Here is a 21454-nt window from a genome sequence, read left to right on the forward strand (position 1 = left end):
TGTAAACATGGATTATGTAACTCATTAGTCAGTATTCAGAATGGGAATATTATTGTATGGGTATATGAAAAGTATAACCCAAAATGTTGAGTACTGACGTTGGTCAAAACCAAGAAGTTGTCCATTTGAAGTGCTGACAGCAATTGTTAAGTTTGTTCCAAAAGGACAAATCTTTTTTTTTTAAAGATTTTATTTATTTATTTGACAGACAGATCACAAGTAGGCAGAGAGGCAGGCAGAGAGAGAGGAGGAAGCAGGCTCCCTGCTGAGCAGAGAGCCCGATGCGGGGCTCGATCCCAGGACCCTGAGATCATGACCTGAGCCAAAGGCAGAGGCTTTAACCCACTGAGCCACCCAGGTGCCCCCAAAAGGACAAATATTTACTGAGATAGTTGTTAGTTGGCTTTTAGGTAATTAGTGTTCTGATGAATTATTAATTGATATCATAACTCCATATGTAACTGTAAAAGTGTCACAATTTCTGCCTATGTTGTTTTGTCTTATTTTTGTCATTACAGAGCAGTCTGCAGATCGATGGAGGGGTTCAACCATTCTAGAGTGTCTGAATTTGTGTTACTTGGACTTACTGATTCTCCTGAGCTCCAGACTTTTTTCTTTGTAATATTTTCTGTTTTCTATTTGATAACTATGTTGGGCAACAGCCTGATTTTGCTCACAGTTCTATCTACCCCACACCTTCACTCTCCCATGTATTTCCTCCTCAGCAATCTGTCTCTCATTGACATGTGCCTGTCCTCCTTTGCTACTCCAAAGATGATCATGGACTTCTTTGCTGAGCATAAGACCATCTCCTTTGAGGGCTGCATTTCTCAGATCTTCTTCTTGCACCTTTTCACTGGGACTGAGATTGTGCTGCTGATCTCCATGTCTTTTGACAGGTACATTGCCATATGCAAACCTCTACATTATTCAACAATAATGAGCCAAAGAGTGTGTGCTGGGTTTGTGGTAACGTCTTGGACAGTAGGCTTCCTGCATACAATGAGTCAGTTAGCTTTTACCCTCTATTTACCCTTCTGTGGTCCCAATGTTGTAGATAGTTTCTTCTGTGACCTTCCTTTGGTCATCCAGCTGGCCTGTATAGATATATATGTTCTTGGCATCTTCATGATCTCTACCAGTGGTGTGATTGCTCTTGTAAGTTTTCTGCTTTTGCTCACCTCCTATATCATTGTTCTTGTCACAATCAAGGACCACTCCTCTACAGGGACATCTAAGGCTCTTTCTACCTGCACTGCACATTTTATAGTTGTGCTTATGTTCTTTGGGCCTTGCATCTCTATCTATGTGTGGCCTTTTACCAACTTCCTGGTAGACAAAGTTCTGTCTGTTTTCTATACCATCTTCACCCCCTTTCTGAATCCACTTATCTATACCTTGAGAAATCAGGAAGTGAAGACTGCTGTGAAGAAGAAACTAAGTAATCAAAACTTGAATCTTGGGAAAACTACTCCAAGATAACCAGTGCAATGAATCTCCTGTCTGAGATATACATCATCAGTTTTGTCCTTATAGCAATAGAAAATTAAACTTAGAACTTCAAGTCCTTTAATCGAAATTCACAAAAGTAGGAAGCTGGTGTTGAGAGATATGAAATATCTTGCCTAAAAGTTAGTGAAATGTTTGCAAGCCTTTTGAGATCATAGATACCTTTGAAAATCTGTTGAAATCTATAGGTTAATTTCATAGAGAAATGCATATATCATTAAAACATAAACTCAGGGCTTCATATATCCCTGAGTCTTATCAACAGACCTCAGTCAGCTTAGAGAAACCTGAAATAAAATAGTGTTCTCTTGTCTTCTAACCCAGAACATTCCCACTCTGTGGCAGCCTTGTGGCACTCTGATGGTGTTCACTTGCAGAACTTTGATTAAGAGTGTTGGGTATACTCAGAACACTGCATCAAAAATTAATGATGTATTTTATGGTGACTAACATAACACAATAAAAAAAAATAGTGTGGGGCATAACAAGGTTCCCCCCCCCATAGCATTAGGAATATTTTTGTGGGGAAATTCATATTATGAAGAGATTCTTCTGAATAAAGCTGAACCATTCTGATTTATTACATGCAACTGTTTGAGCTCTGAGTCAGCTTTGAACAAAACAGTACAGTTTGGAGGATCTGAAATTTAATGATATGGTTTTTAAGAAGTATACAGATCGCTACCACACTTGATATTTAATATAGCAAATAACTGATTAAATGGCCATTTGTGAAGTTTAAACCATAGAAAGTAAACCACTCAAGTCCGATAAACTTCTAAAACCTGACCGAATATCAGAAATATGATGAACTCATTTAATAGCAAGACTAACTGCTTGGAAAATTAACTACTTAATTCATGACAAGTTTGTCATTCCCAAAATAAAATATTCCAAAATATTATTAGTCTTAGTATGAGTTTTGTTCCTCATTTTCAATATAATGTAGCCTATAGGAAGAAAAGATGAAACTAATTAAAAAAAATATAGCATAATTCTCCCTATTCTGATTTATTACTGATTTTGTTAAAGATATATTTTATTACAAGATGGTCTTTGGAAATCAGCTGACCAAATAATTTCCCTAACTGCTGATGAAGAACCTAAGATGCAGAGAATTCATGAAGTTGGCTCAAGACTGAATCACTGTAAGAAGCAAAGATCATTTCTCTAAAAATATATAGATCTCAAAATTAAATTTTGGATCTGTCATTTTCTAGTTGTGTTATCCTAGGATATTCACTTTATCTCTCTACCCTTTGTAATTTCTATTGTGAAGATGATAAAACTAGATTGTTGTTGTGACTTTTACAGAAACTGGACAGAAGAGACTCTAAAAATGTAATTTTCTTTTCCCTTCCGATCTGCACAGACTCTAAATGAAAATGCATCTTATTCATAAGTAGTATGCCTTTAAAGAATAGCATCATTCAGGTGAAACCAGTAGCTCACAAAATCTGATATTCTAGTTTTAGGATGTCTCTTTGATTGTGACTTCTTAAGACATATGGCAGAAAAACAAAGGACACTTTCCAGTTTTCCGTTGCTAACATGGAGGGTATTAGAAAAAATTAGATTAGATTGTCAGATAATTTGTGATTTTTATGAATAACAACATACTGATAGGCTGTATCTCTTTGAACTGACTGAAGTGTATGAAAATAGTTTAGGAAATAATCTGTTATGATGGATTTAGACAGTTTGGCTTTAATAGTATTAATAGATTCTTAAATTTATTCTCAATTTTTAAGGTTTCAATATGCTTTAACACAATCTCCAAGCCAAATATTTAATATCTGAAGTTAAAGTTAAGAAGTTTATGAAGAAATGTAGTGTTGGACTTAGGTAGAAAACCATATTCTATGGTGACTAAGATAACATAATAAAAAAAACATATTCTAGTTTAAAATACTAGTTCATTTCTTCTCTTGTTATTCTTTTTTATATTTAATCATTTTTTTCTTTTATTTTTATTTTTTTTTACAGCTTTATAAACATATATTTTTATCCCCAGGGGTACAGGTCTGTGAATCGCCAGGTTTACACACTTCACAGCACTCACCATAGCACATACCCTCCCCAATATCCATAACCCCAACCCCCCCTCTCCCAACCCCTCCCCCCATCAACCCTCAGTTTGTTTTGTGAGATTAAGAGTCACTTATGGTTTGTCTCCCTCCCAATCCCATCTTGTTTCATTTACTCTTCTCCTACCCCCTCAACCCCCCATGTTGCATCTCCTCTCCCTCATATCAGGGAGATCATATGATAGTTGTCTTTCTCCGATTGACTGATTTCGCTAAGCATGATACCCTCTAGTTCCATCCACGTCGTCGCAAATGGCAAGATTTCATTTCTTTTGATGGCTGCATAGTATTCCATTGTGTATATATACCACATCTTCTTTATCCATTCGTCTGTAGATGGACATCGAGGTTCTTTCCATAGTTTGGCTATTGTAGATATTGCTGCTATAAACATTCGGGTGCACGTGCCCCTTCGGATCACTACGTTTGTATCTTTAGGGTAAATACCCAGCAGTGCAATTGCTGGGTCATAGGGTAGTTCTATTTTCAACATTTTGAGGAACCTCCATGCTGTTTTCCAGAGTGGTTGCACCAGCTTGCATTCCCACCAACAGTGTAGGAGGGTTCCCCTTTCTCCGCATCCTCGCCAGCATCTGTCATTTCCTGACTTGTTAATTTTAGCCATTCTGACTGGTGTGAGGTGATATCTCATGGTGGTTTGATTTGTATTTCCCTGATGCCGAGTGATATGGAGCACTTTTTCATGTGTCTGTTGGCCATCTGGATGTCTTCTTTGCAGAAATGTCTGTTCATGTCCTCTGCCCATTTCTTGATTGGATTCTTTGTTCTTTGGGTGTTGAGTTTGCTAAGTTCTTTATAGATTTTGGACACTAGCCTTTTATCTGATATGTCGTTTGTAAATATCTTCTCCCATTCTGTCAGTTGTCTTTTGGTTTTGTTAACTGTTTCCTTTGCTGTGCAAAAGCTTTTGATCTTGATAAAATCCCAATAGTTCATTTTTGCCCTTGCTTCCCTTGCCTTTGGTGATGTTCCTAGGAAGATGTTGCTGCGGCTGACGTCGAAGAGGTTGCTGCCTGTGTTCTCCTCAAGGATTTTGATGGATTCCTTTCTCACATTGAGGTCCTTCATCCATTTTGAGTCTATTTTCGTGTGTGGTGTAAGGAAATGATCCAATTTCATTTTTCTGCATGTGGCTGTCCAATTTTCCCAACACCATTTACTGAAGAGGCTGTCTTTTTTCCATTAGACATTCTTTCCTGCTTTGTCGAAGATGAGTTGACCATAGAGTTGAGGGTCCATTTCTGGGCTCTCTATTCTGTTCCATTGATCTATGTGTCTGTTTTTGTGCCAGTACCATGCTGTCTTGATGATGACAGCTTTGTAATAGAGCTTGAAGTCCGGAATTGTGATGCCACCAACTTTGGCTTTCTTTTTCAATATTCCTTTGGCTATTCGAGGTCTTTTCTGGTTCCATATAAATTTTAGGATTATTTGTTCCATTTCTTTGAAAAAAATGGATGGTACTTTGATAGGAATTGCATTAAATGTGTAGATTGCTTTAGGTAGCATAGACATTTTCACAATATTTATTCTTCCAATCCAGGAGCATGGAACATTTTTCCATTTCTTTGTGTCCTCCTCAATTTCTTTCATGAGTACTTTATAGTTTTCTGAGTATAGATTCTTATTCTCTTTGGTTAGGTTTATTCCTAGGTATCTTATAATTTTGGGTGCAATTGTAAATGGGATGGACTCCTAAAAAAGCTATTAATGAGGTGCAATAAAAAATGGAGGCTCTCACTGCTAGGATAAATGAGGCAGAAGAAAGAATTAGCGATATAGAAGACCAAATGACAGAGAATAAAGAAGCTGAGCAAAAGAGGGTCAAACAGCTACTGGACCACGAGGGGAGAATTCGAGAGATAAGTGATACCATAAGAGGAAACAACATTAGAATAATTGGGATTCCAGAAGAAGAGGAAACAGAGAGGGGAGCAGAAGGTATATTGGAGAGAATTATTGGAGAGAATTTCCCCAATATGGCAAAGGGAACAAGCATCAAAATTCAAGAGGTTCAGAGAACCCCCCTCAAAATCAATAAGAATAGGTCCACACCCCGTCACCTAATAGTAAAATTTACAAGTCTTAGTGACAAAGAAAAGATCCTGAAAGCAGCCCAGGAAAAGAAGTCTGTAACGTACAATGGTAAAAATATTAGATTGGCAGCAGACTTATCCACAGAGACCTGGCAGGCCAGAAAGAGCTGGCATGATATATTCAGAGTATTAAATGAGAAAAACATGCAGCCAAGAATACTATATCCAGCTAGGCTATCATTGAAAATAGAAGGAGAGATTAAAAGCTTCCAGGACAAACAAAAACTGAAAGAATTTGCAAATACCAAACCAGCTCTACAGGAAATATTGAAAGGGGTCCTCTAAGCAAAGAGAGACCCTAAAAGTAGTAGATCAGAAAGAAACAGAGACAATATACAATAACAGTCCCCTTACAGGCAATACAATGGCACTAAATTCATATCTCTCAATACTTACCCTGAATGTTAATGGGCTAAATGCCCCAATCAAAAGACACAGGGTATCAGAATGGATAAAAAAACAAAACCCATCTATATGTTGCCTACAAGAAACTCATCTTAAACCCGAAGACACCTCCAGGTTTAAAGTGAGGGGGTGGAAAAGAATTTACCATGCTAATGGACATCAGAAGAAAGCAGGAGTGGCAATCCTTATATCAGATCAATTAGATTTTAAGCCAAAGACTATAATAAGAGATGAGGAAGGACACTATATCATACTCAAAGGAACTGTCCAACAAGAAGATCTAACAATTTCAAATATCTATGCCCCTAACGTGGGAGCAGCCAACTATATAAACCAATTAATAACAAAATCAAAGAAACACATCGACAAGAATACAATAATAGTAGGGGATTTTAACACTCCCCTCACTGAAATGGACAGATCATCCAAGCAAAAGATCAACAAGGAAATCAAGGCCTTAAATGACACACTGGACCAGATGGACATCACAGATATATTCAGAACATTTCATCCCAAAGCAACAGAATACACATTCTTCTCTAGTGCACATGGAACATTCTCCAGAATAGATCACATTCTTGGTCCTAAATCAAGTCCTAACCGGTATCAAAGATTGGGATCATTCCCTACATATTTTCAGACCACAATGCTCTAAAGCTAGCACTCAATAACAAGAGGAAATTTGGAAAGAACCCAGATACATGGAGACTATTTAATCATTTTTAAAATTTATTTTCAGCATAACAGTATTCATTGTTTTTGTACCACACCCAGTGCTCCATGCGATCTGTGCCCTCTCTAATACCCACCACTTGGTTCCCCCAACCTCCCACCCCCACACCTCTTCAAACCCTTCAGATTGTTTTTCAGAGTCCATAGTCTCTCATTGTTCACCTCCCCTTCCAATTTACCCCAACTGCCTTCTCCTAACTCCCCATGTCCTCCATGCTATTTGTTATGCTCCACAAATAAGTGAAACCATATGATAATTGACTCTCTCTGCTTGACTTATTTCACTCAGCATAATCTCTTCCAGTCCCGTCCATGTTGCTACAAAAGTTGGGTAAAAATGAACTAGTATTCATATAGGATGAATACTAGTTCATTTTTAACCAAATCATAATCTCTTTCTTCTTGCCTCAGAGTCAATCAGAGAAATGAGAAAAATTTAAGGTAAAAATGTCCTTTGTCTCAATTCCATTCTTCAGTAAAAATTATCATCTTTGTTCTGATTTTTTAATTTTTTATTTTATTTAAATTCAAGGTAGTTAACATATAATGAATTCTTAGTTTCAGGGGTAGAATGTAGTGATTCATCAGTTGCATATAATACCCAGTGCCCTCCTTAATGCCCATTACTCAATTACCTCATTACCCCACTCACCTCTCCTCCAGCAACCCTCAGTTTGTTTCCTATAATTAAGAGTTTCTTATGGTTTGTCTCCCTCTCTGATTTTATCTTATTTTTCCTTCCCTTCTCCTGTGTTCATCAGTTTTGTTTCCTAAATTCCACATGAGTGAAATCATATGGTATTTGTCTTTCTCTTATTTCGCTTAGCACAATACACTCCAGTTCCATCCACCTTGTGGCAAATGGCAAGATTTCATTTTTGATGGCTGAATAGTATTCCCTTGTGTATATGTGTGTGTCTGTGTGTGTGTGTGTGTGTGTGTGTGTGTATACACACATACCACATCTTCTTTATACATTCATCTGTCAATGGACATCTGGGCTCTTTCCAGGTTTGGTTATTGTGGACATTGCTGCTATAAACATTGGGATGCATATGCCCCTTTGAATCACTATGATTGTATCCTTTGTTAAATACTTAGTAGTGCAATTGCTGGGTCATAGGGTAGTTCTATTTTTACTTTTTGAGGAACCTCCACATCTTTGTTTTTAATATAAATCCTGCTTCTGAAAAAATCTTTAGTTCAATACTATTCATTGGGCACCTACTCTGTTTAAGGTCTTTCTGGGTGCTTGTGATTCATTAATTTACAAGATCTGTTTATCTGTTTTTAAGAAACATATATCTAGCAATTAGATGGGACCAGTCTGTTGTAGGTGGAATTCCAGTCTCACCACTTTCTTGTGCAGAACTTTGAGCACGTATTCTTAATGTTTCTAAGTCTGGTTTGTTTTTTTTTCACCTATAAATTGTAGACTTAGTATATAACCACTAGGAATGTTATAAAAATTAAACAAAAAGACATGTAACATAATAAACAGTGCTTGGCACTCATTAAAGGTTTAATGAATGCTAACTAATAATATTATTATTGTTGCCAATTGTGTTAGACATGCATAAATGACAGGGTAAATGGAATGGATATAGATATGCTTACTTAAACTTCAAGAAATTGGTTGTAGACTATTAGGATGTGTCAATTTACCTAACATTAACTAATTTTAGAATACTGGATTTGTGCCAATTATTAATCTTTGGTGCACTGATGTAGTTAATAATTGTCTTTTGTAGGTCTGTGTTTTTCAAAGGAAGCATTATATTTTAGAAATTTTTTATCCATTTTTGTAGAAATATATACCAAGATGGCATGAAAGGGGAAAATAATAAATATTCTACAAGTCAGTGTCTTGTTTTATCACAATGTTTTTAAGTAAAATTTATATGATTAAAAAGTGATAAAATAATGTTCACATATTTTGTCTCTTTATCTTTTACCATTCAAAAGATAGTAGTGAAGTGCTTAAAATTCTTATATAACTATATTTATTACAAATATTAACTAGTAATGAATGGTCACAATTACTTATTCACTTTATATTTAGCACATTAATAAGGTTACAACTGTAGGCAGAAAGATTATCTCCATATTTTGAAAATTAAGGGAATAGCTTATTTGGAGACTTGATAGAAGTACTGTTTAAGAAACTATTAAAATTGGAACCATGAAATTGTAGCATCAAGTCAGACATTTCATCTGGCTAAGATATCCCTGAAGATGTAGGATAAATATCTAATTTCTACCTGGAGGTTTATGTGGTAAAACCCTTTCCTGGGCAATCAGTTAAACCCCACACTGTGTATATATCATATTTTGATAAGTATAATTCAGTGTAATCAGCTTTCCTTACACTCCTAAGTATTTTAGTTTGTGTATTTGCAATATTATTCTAGTGAGGCTTTGAGCTTCACTGAAGCTAAGAGGGGTCTGTGGTACACACAAGACTAAGAACTCTTGGAGTGGGGACTATGAATAACACCACTGAAACCTGGTTGTCTGATTTGAACACAGCTCTATACCACTTACTGGGCTTCTGGTTTGGGATAAGTTTGTCAATTTCTATCCTGGTTTTCTCATCATTCTTTTAGCAGAGTTTGCAAGTCAGCAGCCTGCATACCCAATATATTTTTTGTCTTTCCTCAAAGGCTTACAAAGAAAAACTAATTTGATAAAATGAGATAGTGGTAGATTTCAAAACAAAATAGAGCTTGATAGATTTTCTTAAAAAAATGAAAGAAAAACAAACCTGCCAACATTAGGCCAGAATTCTAAGCTGTAGGTGAGTTTTTAGATTGGGCTAATACCAGAGATCTCATCTGTTTTGTCTTGCACACTAGTATACTCCCTCCCCATTCATGCATATTACCCCGGCAGTTTATGATTCCTAATAAAGAAATTAAGATGTGTATTATGTCTTTTCTATCACCACATCTACCACTTTTCTTCCAGCTCTAACCCTCACCTTGACACAATCTACTCTTGTCCCTAACTTCTGATGGTTCATTCTCAACAAACATATAGCATTCATTGTATCTCCTTGGATCGCTGATATTTCTACAGATTATTCTTATATAAGATTTTAAGCCAAACTGGGTCATTAAAAAGTCAGTTATATTTTTTTTTAATATTTTTTTAATTTTCACCATAACAATATTCATTGTTTTTGCACCACACCCAGTGCTCCATGCAATCCGTGCCCTCTCTAATACCCACCACCTGGTTCTCCCAACCTCCCACCCCCCGCCCTTCAAACCCCTCAGATTGTTTTTCAGAGTCCATAGTCTCTATTTTTTATTGTGTTATGTTAGTCACCATAAAAACACATTACTAGTTTTTGATGCAGTATCTCAGATTCATTGTTTTCTTCTTCTTTTTAAGATTCCCCCACAGCAAGTGGGGGAACACAGCAGGGGGATTAGGAGAAGGAGAAGCAGGTTTCCTGCTGAGCAGGGAGGCCGATTTGGGGCTCGATCCAAGGACCATGGGATCATGACCTGAGCCGAAGGCAGACACTTAACAACTGAGCCACCAGGCACCCTGTCTTCTTTCCTTTCTCCTCCCCCTCCTCCTCCCCTCCCCTCCCCTCCTCCTCCTCCTCTTCTTCTTCTTAAATGCCTTTCTTCTCCTACATTCTGATCTTCTGACTGTACTCCAGTAGAAATCTGCTTTTGGTCACCTGTATTTCATTTTACAGTGGAGAGCTATTTTATATCTTCCAAATGCATTTTTAATTGTAGGAAGATAGGACTGGCCTCTTCTTGAAATAGGTAAATAGTCTAGTATTAGTCAACAGAGAGATGACATTATCTAAAGTAGTATTTCCCACCTTTGTCAAACAGGTGCCACCTTAATCTCCTCCCTCAGTATGATATTCCCGAGAAAGGTTTTTTTTCATTTGTTTTTGTGTTTGTTTGAGGGCCTATGCTCTGTCCTTTGGAAAACACAATAAAACATTTATCCCTACCGTTAAAGAGATTCTATCTAATCAAAGAAAAATAATCACACTGCAGTGTCATAATGGCCATGATGTAGGTTTGCATACAATAATATAGGAACTTAGGAAAAGGCATGTCCAAATGTACCTGCAGAGTCAGAGAAGCTTCTTAAAGATAGTGCTGAATCTGAGACTTGAAAGCAAAGTTGGGGGCCAAAGTATGCCACTGGGAAGGAACAGCATGGGCAAATGCAGAGGAAAAACACAAATGCCTAGTGAACTCAAGAGTTGCATGTGATTTACTGTTTCTAGAGAACCAATTATTAGGTTAGCAGTAGTAGAAAGAGATTGTACGGAAAGAAAAAAAGTGGCCAGAGCCTTGGAAAGAATGAGGAAGCACTGAATAATTGAGGGAAGACTCAAAGCAAAGGCCACCGCTTTTACCCAGTTCTTGTTGTGAGAACTTTTTATAGCCTTCTCAGTCATCTGATGAAAGTTTTGTCCCATTTTTTTCTCCAGTGGATAACAGGGTACTAAACTTATAGTCTGCACGTGAAGACTACAATGGAGCTACAGAAGAAAAGTTATCCTCATTCTTATCTCTTATGATCTTTCCTGTGAAATTGTGAATTTGTTTACTTAACCAGAATACTGAATCTTTTAAGTGTAGTTGGCTTATAAGGTTATAAGGTGAGGTGACTTGGAACTGTTAGTTCAGCAATTTCTGGAAATAGGTATCTCCTTTTACCTCCTCTCTTCTTTTCCCATCATCTTGCATCTTAAAGCTATGTCCCAGAATATCTTCTCCTCCCATACCCTGAAATAAGCTTACTGGTTTATTGATGTCAGTTCTGGAATGCATTTTGGTGTATTTTCATTGAAGGGATGCCATGCAAGTTGGTGGAAACCTTTATATAAGGTGACAGAGAATACCTGGAGAGGGGAGCAGGAAGGATTATAGGACAGACCTGGACATCCCCAGTGAGGCATACACGGTCAGCACTTGTCTCTGCAAGGGTGAAATATTCTGATTTGATGCTGATTTTAACATTGCTCACTTTAGTATTGATGAAGATGATATATGTATTTATTCTCAAATATTCATTACTAAAAGCTTAAATTGTGACAGACTTCATTCTATGTATCACAGATAAAATACTAATGTGGTTAGGAATATACAGTAACAAATAATTACAATGTATAGTAGGACATGAATCATCTGAACCTTGCTTACCTCCTTAGCCCTATTTGCATTCATTTCCCCCTTGAACACTCATTTTATTCTTCTTCCCCTGTGCCATATCCATTCTTTTGAGGCCTTTAGATATGCTATTTTATCTGCTTAAATTGTTACAACAACACTACAAAGGATGTGTCAGGAGGTAAAAGTGTAGCTTTTATATGCAATTAAAGTGAAGTTGTTATCAGTCCAAAACAGACTGCTATAACAAAAAGTTTTTTGCAAGCCTATGGTACCTACAGAGGATAAAATCTGTAGCAATATAAGAAAAGATAAAGGGAAAAGAATAAAAATATACCATTACAAAAAAGCAGCACATCGATAATGAAGATGATGAGAGGAAGAGGAATAAAAGAAACTACAAAACAGAAAAAAATTAAGAAAACAGTAAATCCTTATCTAAAAATAATTACTTTAAATGTAAATAGATTAAACTCACCGAACAAAAGACATAGGGTCACCAAAGGGATAAAAAGCAAGATCCAACTATATGCTGTCTATAAGGTATCTGCTTTAGATTAAGGACACACACACAGGCTCAAAATGAAAGGATGGAAAAATACATTTCATTCAAATGGTAACCAAAAGAAAGGGGGAGTACACTTATATCAGAAAAAATAGATTTTAATTAAAAATAAAATAGATTTTAAGTCAAAAACTATCACAAGAGAAAAGAAGGTCATTATGTAATGCTAATGGGTCAATTCAACAGGAAGATGTAACAATTAGGAATATATATGCCCATGACAACACCTAACTAAATATATAAAGCTAGGGGTGCCTGGGTGGCTCAGTGGGTTAAAGCCTCTGCCTTTGGCTCAGGTCATGATCCCAGTATCTGGGATCGAGCCCCACATCAGGCTCTCTGCTTGGCAGGGAGCCTGCCTCCCCCTCTCTCTGTGCCTGCCTCTCTGCCTACTTGTGATTTCTGTCTGTCAAATAAATAAATAAAATCTTAAAAAATATATATATAAAGCTAATATCGACAGATCTGAAGGGAGAAATAGATAGCAACACAATAAAGTAGACTTCAATACCCCAAATGATAATGTATAGACGATCCAGACTAAATATGAGTAAGGAAACAGCAGGTGCTGGACCTAACAGACATATACAGAACATTTCACCCAATAGGACCAGAATATACATTCTTCTCAAGTGCACATGAAACACTCTCCAGAAGAGATCACATGCTAGGTCACAAAACAAGTCACTACAAATTTAAGAAGATTGAAATCATCCCAAGCATCTTTTCCAACCACACTGGAATGAAACTAGAAACCAATACCAAAAGGAAATGGAAAAATTCACAAATATGTGTAAATTAGCATACTTTTAAACAACTATTGTATAAAAAAAGAAAATCAGATATTAGAACATATCTCAAGACATATGAAAATGAAAACATAACATACCAAAATTTATGGGATGCATATTTTTCTGGATTTCCAGGATTATTTAAAGAATATAAAACCAGAGTCCCTTTTCTTATAGATTCTGACCTTCACAATTTCTCTTGACTTTTAGGAAGTTTTATACTTGAACTACCACAGGATAAAATGAATTGACAATCAGAGGTCCTACACATAATGATAGTGCTTGATCTGATCTAATCAGATCAGAGGTTTGTACAGGGTCCATAATTAATGGCAGAATTTGATGGGGGCAGAATCTGACAGAGGCAACTACTTATCTCTGAAATTCTCTCTACCTCAACATTTCTGTGATTACTACAATACCATCAAAGAACAGTGGAATATAACAAAAAAAAAAACACAAAAAGATTTAGAAAAATGTAATTACTTTAAAAATTATACCAAATCATTGCTTCTAACTGTGCTCTGAGTCAAATGCTATGGCAGATCCAAAAAAAAAAAAAAAAATTAACAAACATGAATAACAACAAAAACAAGGGCAAAATTTCTGTTTTTAAAATGCTTATAAATTACAAGAAGATGACACAGACTTAATGGTTAAGTAATAATCTAAAGAAATGTGTAAAATTAATAATGCAGGAAATATTAGCTCTGAAAAAAGTAAAGAGAAGTTAATAGAAGAATTGAAAAAAACCTCCTCTGAAGAGGTGGGGCTTAGGTTAAACCTTGAAGGGGTGTGTTATAAAATCATACTATGTCTTAGTTCTAAAACCATTACAATTTTTTGAAATGCAAAATGTAACATCATCTTCTAAGTAGGTTTTCTGGAACAAAATGGGGTGGGGGAGCACAAACTGATAACTGACCAGAAAAAAATGGCACATGAAACAAATCACTTTTGGTCAAGTTTTTGTTAATGAAGTGTCAAAAACCCCCGCTACATCATCAGCATTATCAAATGAAAGGCCACGTTCCTGATTATCCTCATGATTCCTATAATGAGCAGGGGACAGTGGTTCTTTGAGCAGGAACAATGCATTTTTTTTTTTCTGGGCGACAAATACATCTAAAGGGATTTTGGTACCAGGAACCCTGTTTGGGGCTGATGGCTCACTGCTGTACCTCATTTAGTCTCAAACAAATCTCAGTTTTATTCTGTATGTGTACATTTAATTTTTGAACAATATTAAATATTTGATATCCTTATATACATTTATTCCTGGTTTCATTTATTAGACTGTAATTAGGGATCAACTTGTAAAAGAAGCTCAACAGAGGTAAATAGGGAACAGGTTATCTTACTCAAAAAATAAAAAAGAAGAAAAAAAATTGCTCTACTGCACCACACTACACGCAGTTTCAATTAGGCTACTGACTCTTCGAGATGAAGAAATGGCATCATAAAATTAGGTTATTTCCTGAAATTGTTTGCTAGGTTTATCTTTTACAGTGAACTGTCGAGACTCAGTGTTAGGTTTCTTTCTCATAGAAATGAAATGATAGGTAAAAAGCATGCTCAGATAACTTATTGTCAGCAAATAATATGAGGCAAGGAGGGAGAGCACTGTGTAGGTGGAGGGCTTAGAATAGAGAGTCCTTGGGGCGCCTGGGTGGCTCAGTGGTTAAAAAGCCTCTGCCTTCGGCTCAGGTCATGATCCCAGGGTCCTGGGATCTAGCCTCACATTGGGCTCTCTGCTCAGCAGGGAGCCTGCCTCCTCCTCCTCTCTCTCTCTGCCTGCCTTTCTGCCTACTTGTGATCTGTCTGTCAAATAAATAAAAATCTTTAAAAAAGAAAAGAATAGAGAGTCCTTTACTCAAATTTTCTTAGGTTGATGCTTATGCCAACCATCTAGATTTTGTCTTTGGGGTTAATTTCCCATGTTGTTTTCCTAACACTTGGAATTTTATTTTAAAGCACATGTCAATTTCCATATGATGAAACTCATGATATTTATATGGCTATAATTCTAGCACTGTGTATGTTAAGATGCTAAACTGGAGTACAAACTATGTAGTCTGATGAAAAATATGCAACATTCCTTACCCTGATCAGCCAACCATATGCTATGGATCAGAATGAAATATGAAAGACCCAATGTGGAAACTTGATCTAATCAAGTGTTGAGAAGGTGGGAGAACAGATTTGTAATATTCAGAGAGTCATAAATAAGGCAAAGGTATTTATTTTTTTAAATCATTTTTTAATTTATTTTTAGCATAACAGTATTCATTGTTTTTGTACCACACCCAGTGCTCCATGCAGTCCGTGCCCTCTCTAATACCCACCACCTGGTTCCCCCAACCTCCCACCCACCCCACCTCTTCAAACCCTTCAGATTGTTTTTCAGAGTCCATAGTCTCTCATTGTTCACCTCCCCTTCCAATTTCCCCCAACTCCCTTCTCCTAACTCCCCATGTCCTCCATGCTATTTCTTATGCTCCACAAATAAGTGAAACCATGTGATAATTGACTCTCTCTGCTTGACTTATTTCACTCAGCATAATCTCTTCCAGTCCCGTCCATGTTGCTACAAAAGTTGGGTATTCATCCTTTCTGATGGAGGCATAATACTCCATAGTGTATATGGACCACATCTTCCTTATCCATTCGTCCGTTGAAGGGCATCTTGGTTCTTTCCACAGTTTGGCAACCGTGGCCATTGCTGCTATAAACATTGGGGTACAGATGGCCCTTCTTTTCACTACATCTGTATCCTTGGGGTAAATAACCAGGAGTGCAATTGCAGGGTCATAGGGAAGTTCTGTTTTTAATGTCTTGAGGAATCTCCACACTGTTCTCCAAAGAGGCTGCACCAACTTGCATTCCCACCAACAGTGTAACAGTGTTCCCCTTTCTCCACATCCCCTCCAACACATGTTGTTTCCTGTCTTGCTAATTTTGGCCATTCTAACTGGTGTAAGGTGATATCTCAATGTGGTTTTAATTTGAATCTCCGTGATGGCTAGTGATGATGAACATTTTTTTCATGTGTCTGATAGCCATTTGTATGTCTTCATTGGAGAAGGTATTTATTTTTTTTACTAGTGTTAATTCACTGGTATATCTCTCAAGTGACTTTTAAGCAAATTACTAAACTGAAGTGGTTGTACTGCATCACAAGAAACACATTTAAGTTCCTCAAGTATAGATCCTTTACCTCTTTGGTTAGGTTTATTTCCAGGTATCTTATGGTTCTTGGTGCTCTAGTAAATGGAATTGATCCTCTCATTTCCCTTTTTAAATTTTCATTGTTAGGGTATAAGGAAGCAACTGATTTCTGTGCATTGATTTTGTATCCTGCCACATTACTGAATTGCTGTATGAGTTCTAGTAGTTTGGGGTGCAGTCTTTTGGGTTTTCCATATAAAGTATCATGTAATCTGCAGAGAAAGAGAGTTTGACTTCTTCTTTGCCAAATTGAGTACCTTTTATTTCTTTTTGTTGTCCAATTCTTCTAGCATGATGTTGAACAATAGTGGTGAGAGTGTGCATCCTTGTTGTGTTCCTGATCTCAAAGGGAAGGCTGTCAGCATTTTCCCATTGAGGATGATACTTGCTGTGGTTTTTTTCATAGATTTTATGAAGTTGAGGAATGTTCCCTCTATCCCTATACTTTGAAGTGTTTTAATCACAAATGGATGCTGTATTTTGTCAAATGCTTTTTCTGCATCAATTGAGAGGACCATGTGGTTCTTCTCTCTTCTCTTATTGATTTGTTCTATGACATTGATTGATTTGTGAATGTTGAACATTGCATCCCAGGGATAAATCCTACCTGGTCATGGTGGGATGATCTTTTTAATGTATTGTTGGATCCTATTAGCTAGAATTTTTTTTTAAAGATTTTACTTATTTATTTGACAGAGAGAGAGAGAGAGAGAGAGATCACAAGTAGGCAGAGAAGCAGGCAGAGAGAGGGGGAAGCAGGCTCCCTGCTGAGCAGAGAACCCAATGTGGGACTTGATCCCAGGACCCTGAGATCATGACCTGAGCCGAAGGCAGAGGCCTAACCCACTGAGCCACCCAGGTGCCCTATTAGCTAAGATATTGTTGAGAATCACAAATGACACTACAAACAAAGGGCTGATATCCAAGATCTATAAAGAACTCCTCAAACCAACACCCCAAAAACAGATAATCATATCTAAAATGGGCTGAAGATGTGAACAGACACTTCTCCAAAGAAAACATAGAAATGGCTAACAGATGCATGTTCAAAACAGCAATGGCCACAATCACCAAACTGTGGAAAGAGCCAAGATGCCCTTCAACAGACGAATGGATAAAGAAGATATGGTCCATATATACAATGGAGTATTATGCCTCCATCAGAAAGGATGAATACCCAACTTTTTAGCAACATGGACTGGTCTGGAGGAGATTTTGCTGAGTGAAATAAGTCAAGCAGAGAAAGTCAATTATCATATGGTTTCAGTTACTTGTGGAGCATAAGAAATAACATGGAGGACATTAGGAGAAGGAGAGGAAAAGTGAATTGGTGTAAATTGGACGGGGAGATAAGGCATGAGAGACTGTGGACTCTGAGAAGCAAAGTGAGGGTTTTGGAAGGCAGGGGGGTGGGATGATGGGATGATGGGTGGATATTAAGGAGGGCACGTATTGCATAGAGCACTAGGTGTGGTGCATAAACAATGAATCTTGGAATACTGAAAAAATAAAACAAGATTTAAAGAAAAAAAAAAGAAACACATTTAAGAGTATCCCATTTTGACTTTACTAAATCCAATAACCTTTTAAATAATTTTAAACAAGTGACAATTGCAATTTTCAGTTGTATAGATTTAGTACACAGACTACTGAGTCAATATAGTTAAGATATTTATTCACTTATTTATGATTTTACATATTTACCCTGCTATACATCCAACCCCACCATCCATCTGTTTTTCCATTTATCTGCTCTTCCATTCCCTTAATGATTGGTTTATCTTTTAACTCTTTACAATATGTTTATACCATTGGCCATCTCTATATATTCAACTCTCTTTACCTAAACCCAACCTAGTATAATATCACAATGTTATGCAAACTTTGACAATGGCAGGCTGTTGGATAATTATTTGTTGTTACAGTTAGTCCACTTATATGCATTAAACATTTTTCCTATGTGCAACTCTCAGAATGACAATGACCAAATATTCTTGAAGATAACCTAGCCCTTGTTCAGTTGAGAGAGACAGAGATGGAGGGAGACAGAGATAGAGAAGACAGGCATTTTCTAGGACAGACTGTCATCATATGGGTGTATGAACTTGGGAAAGTTACTTTATTCCCTGATTCTCAATTTCATCATCTGTAAAATAAATAGATACTGTTAGATGATTTCTATGTTCTAAAAACTCCAGTTATTAACTATATCAAATATGTTGAAGGACTACTATTTCATAGGTTCCTTAAGTCAAATACTGTGTTTAACCAGGGCGAAAATGGCAAAGATCCTTTAGGACATTACTAATTATAAGATACCTTTTGATTATAAAAACAATACAACAAACATAGCTCCAAAATAACTTGTTACTGCTTAGAAAATAAAGATACATCTCTATTTGCAGATGAATGACCTAGATCCTGCCCCTAATTAGCATGAACCTGAAAAAGCTGTGTCCTTGGGTCTTAGTTTCGTTTTCTAGAATGGGAGTGTGCCTGGAATTTGCTGTATACCACATATAATATTTAATATATAAGACTACAGGAATTTTCTGGAGTCAACTATACTGTTTTAAAATTGGATAATCCTCTAGGGAACTTAGGGACAGAATATAATGAGGTACATTATTACTCTCATCAAAGATGGGTTATAGGGGCGCCTGGGTGGCTCAGTGGGTTAAAGCCTCTGCCTTCGGCTCTGGTCATGATCCCAGGGTCCTGGATCGAGCCCGCATCGGGCTCTCTGCTCAGCAGGGAGCCTGCTTCCTCCTCTCTCTCTCTCTGCCTGTCCTCTCTACCTACTTGTGATCTCTATCTGTCAAATGATAAATAAAAAATCTTTAAAAAAAAGATGGGTTATAAAAACATTAAATACCAAATATTCTTACTTACAAAGAACCTTCCACATTTCCTGACTTTTGAACCAGAATAATCCATTCATCAGCACCTCTGTCAGCAATAAAAAAATCTCATTGTAACTTCAGTGTATAGGCTACTATACTAGGTTTTGGTGCTTTCACACTTGCCCTCTTTTCTTAGAGGTTATTACAAGAGACTAGAGAAAAACCTACCCTTAAAGCATGCCTATGTCTCAGGGGAAGGAATACTCAAATAATGTTTATATCTGACAGAAGCTGAATATTCCAAAAGGTAGATCTCTGTGTGGTAAATGCTGAGTATAGGTTTGATGTGCCCTGTAGTTAATGTTATATTGTATGAGGAACAATTAACATGACCAGAACTCAGTAATTGCTGAGACTGATTACATAAATAGTTCTGCCATAAACTTATCAGTTTCTGCAGTAGCATCACTTTGTTGATCAACTGAATGAGGAGGATAAATGCAGAGCAAGTATTTAATTTTTGTATGAGGAATCAAGGGGTAAAATCAGTCTTCCTAGACTTAAAGATATGTCTGCTAAGTTTTCTCATGGAATCCTTGACATCTTTATTTCTAAAGGTATAGATCACTGGATTCAAGAGGGGAGTGAAAATAGTATAAAACACTGAGAGCACTTTGTCTATTGGGAAATTTGTGAAAGGCCATACATAGATGAAAATGCATGGGCCAAAGAAAAGGGTCACAACAGTGAAGTGGGCACTGCAAGTAGACAGTGCTTTAGAGGACTCACCAGTGGAACGTTGCCGAACAGTGACCAGGATGATAGTGTAGGAAATCACCAAGAGGATGAAACACACCAGGGCAATCATGCCACTGGTTGAGATCATGAACACGCCCAGAATGTATGTGTCTACACAGGCAAGTTTTATCACCAAGGGGAGGTCACAAAAGAAGCTATCCACTTCATTGGGTCCACAGAAAGGCAGATTGACAGTAAATGCTAACTGACTCAGAGCATGGAAGATGCCAACAATCCAGGAAAGTGTTACAAGCCCAATGCACATTCTTCGGCTCATGATGGTTAAGTAACGTAAAGGTTTACATATAGCCACGTACCTATCAAAAGACATAGATATCAGCAACACAATCTCAGCACCCCCTAACAGATGCAGGAAAAATATCTGAGTGATACAGCCTTCAAAAGAGATGGCTTTGTGCTCACTGAGGAAATCTGCAATCATTTTGGGGGTGGCGAATGAAGCCAGAGACATGTCAATGAAAGCGAGATTGCCCAGCAAAAAGTACATGGTGAGTGAAGGCGTGGCTCTGACAGGATGGTGAGCACAATAAGGAGGTTACCCAGTACAGTGGCTGCATATACTATGGAGAAAAACAGGAAATAGAAGATCTGGAGTTCCCAAGAACTGGAGAGACCCTGTAGTATGAATTCAGTTATGACTGACTGATTATTCCAGGCCATTCAGTCTGATTTCTGGAAGGACTCTGACATTTCCAGTGGGAGGAGAACTAGGAAAAAATACAGTGATCAAATCCAAAATGAGATTTTTTTTTTGCATGAAATAATTTAGTGGCAGCCCACTACCAAATTGTTCCCTGTTTTATCACTTCCCTGCTCACAGTAGTCAAATATTTCCCCATGGACTTTCCAGATATCTTACTTGATTGAACTGGAGATTAATTCTTAGACTTAGAAATTTGCTTTTAAGATGAAAATCTTCATGAAAGAAATAAAAATTCAGCTATTTGAAGACTTACTTCTCACTTTATAAAATACATAAAGAAAATTCACAGCTTACTTCCAACAAGTTTTAAAGGGAGAGGGAATGGTAACCTTTTTCAAAACATCATGATGACTGAAGGACTGGAGTGAACAACATTTGAGAATCATGGAATCATTTAGTGGGAAAACAAAAGTGGAAAGGAATGTGGGCACTGTCTCCTTACAGTGATTAGGATGAAGGAACAGAAATAATGGGAGGGGAAATGGCTATGGAGAAACATAGT

General features: G+C 37.1%; 2 protein-coding genes across 2 annotated transcripts; one reads left to right on the forward strand and one right to left on the reverse strand.

Annotated features, from left to right (window-relative positions):
• Positions 1 to 525: 525 nt before the first annotated feature.
• On the forward strand, positions 526 to 1482 carry LOC125104407 (olfactory receptor 4K2-like). Its single transcript, XM_047737043.1, has one exon. The coding sequence runs from the start codon at positions 535 to 537 to the stop codon at positions 1480 to 1482; it is 948 nt and encodes a 315-aa protein (XP_047592999.1). The 5' UTR covers positions 526 to 534.
• An 18480-nt stretch (positions 1483 to 19962) lies between these two features.
• On the reverse strand, positions 19963 to 20909 carry LOC125104842 (olfactory receptor 4K3-like). The gene is given in 2 exon segments (XM_047737695.1): positions 19963 to 20735; positions 20738 to 20909. Coding segments are annotated over 2 exon segments (945 nt in total).
• Positions 20910 to 21454: the final 545 nt, after the last annotated feature.

This window comes from Lutra lutra, chromosome 7 (assembly GCF_902655055.1).
Source record: "Lutra lutra chromosome 7, mLutLut1.2, whole genome shotgun sequence".
Taxonomy (NCBI): Eukaryota; Metazoa; Chordata; class Mammalia; order Carnivora; family Mustelidae; genus Lutra; species Lutra lutra.

Excerpts from the sequence above, each read along its gene's own strand:
- LOC125104407 (XM_047737043.1), top strand. The coding sequence starts at position 535 with ATGGAGGGGTTCAACCATTCTAGAGTGTCTGAATTTGTGTTACTTGGA.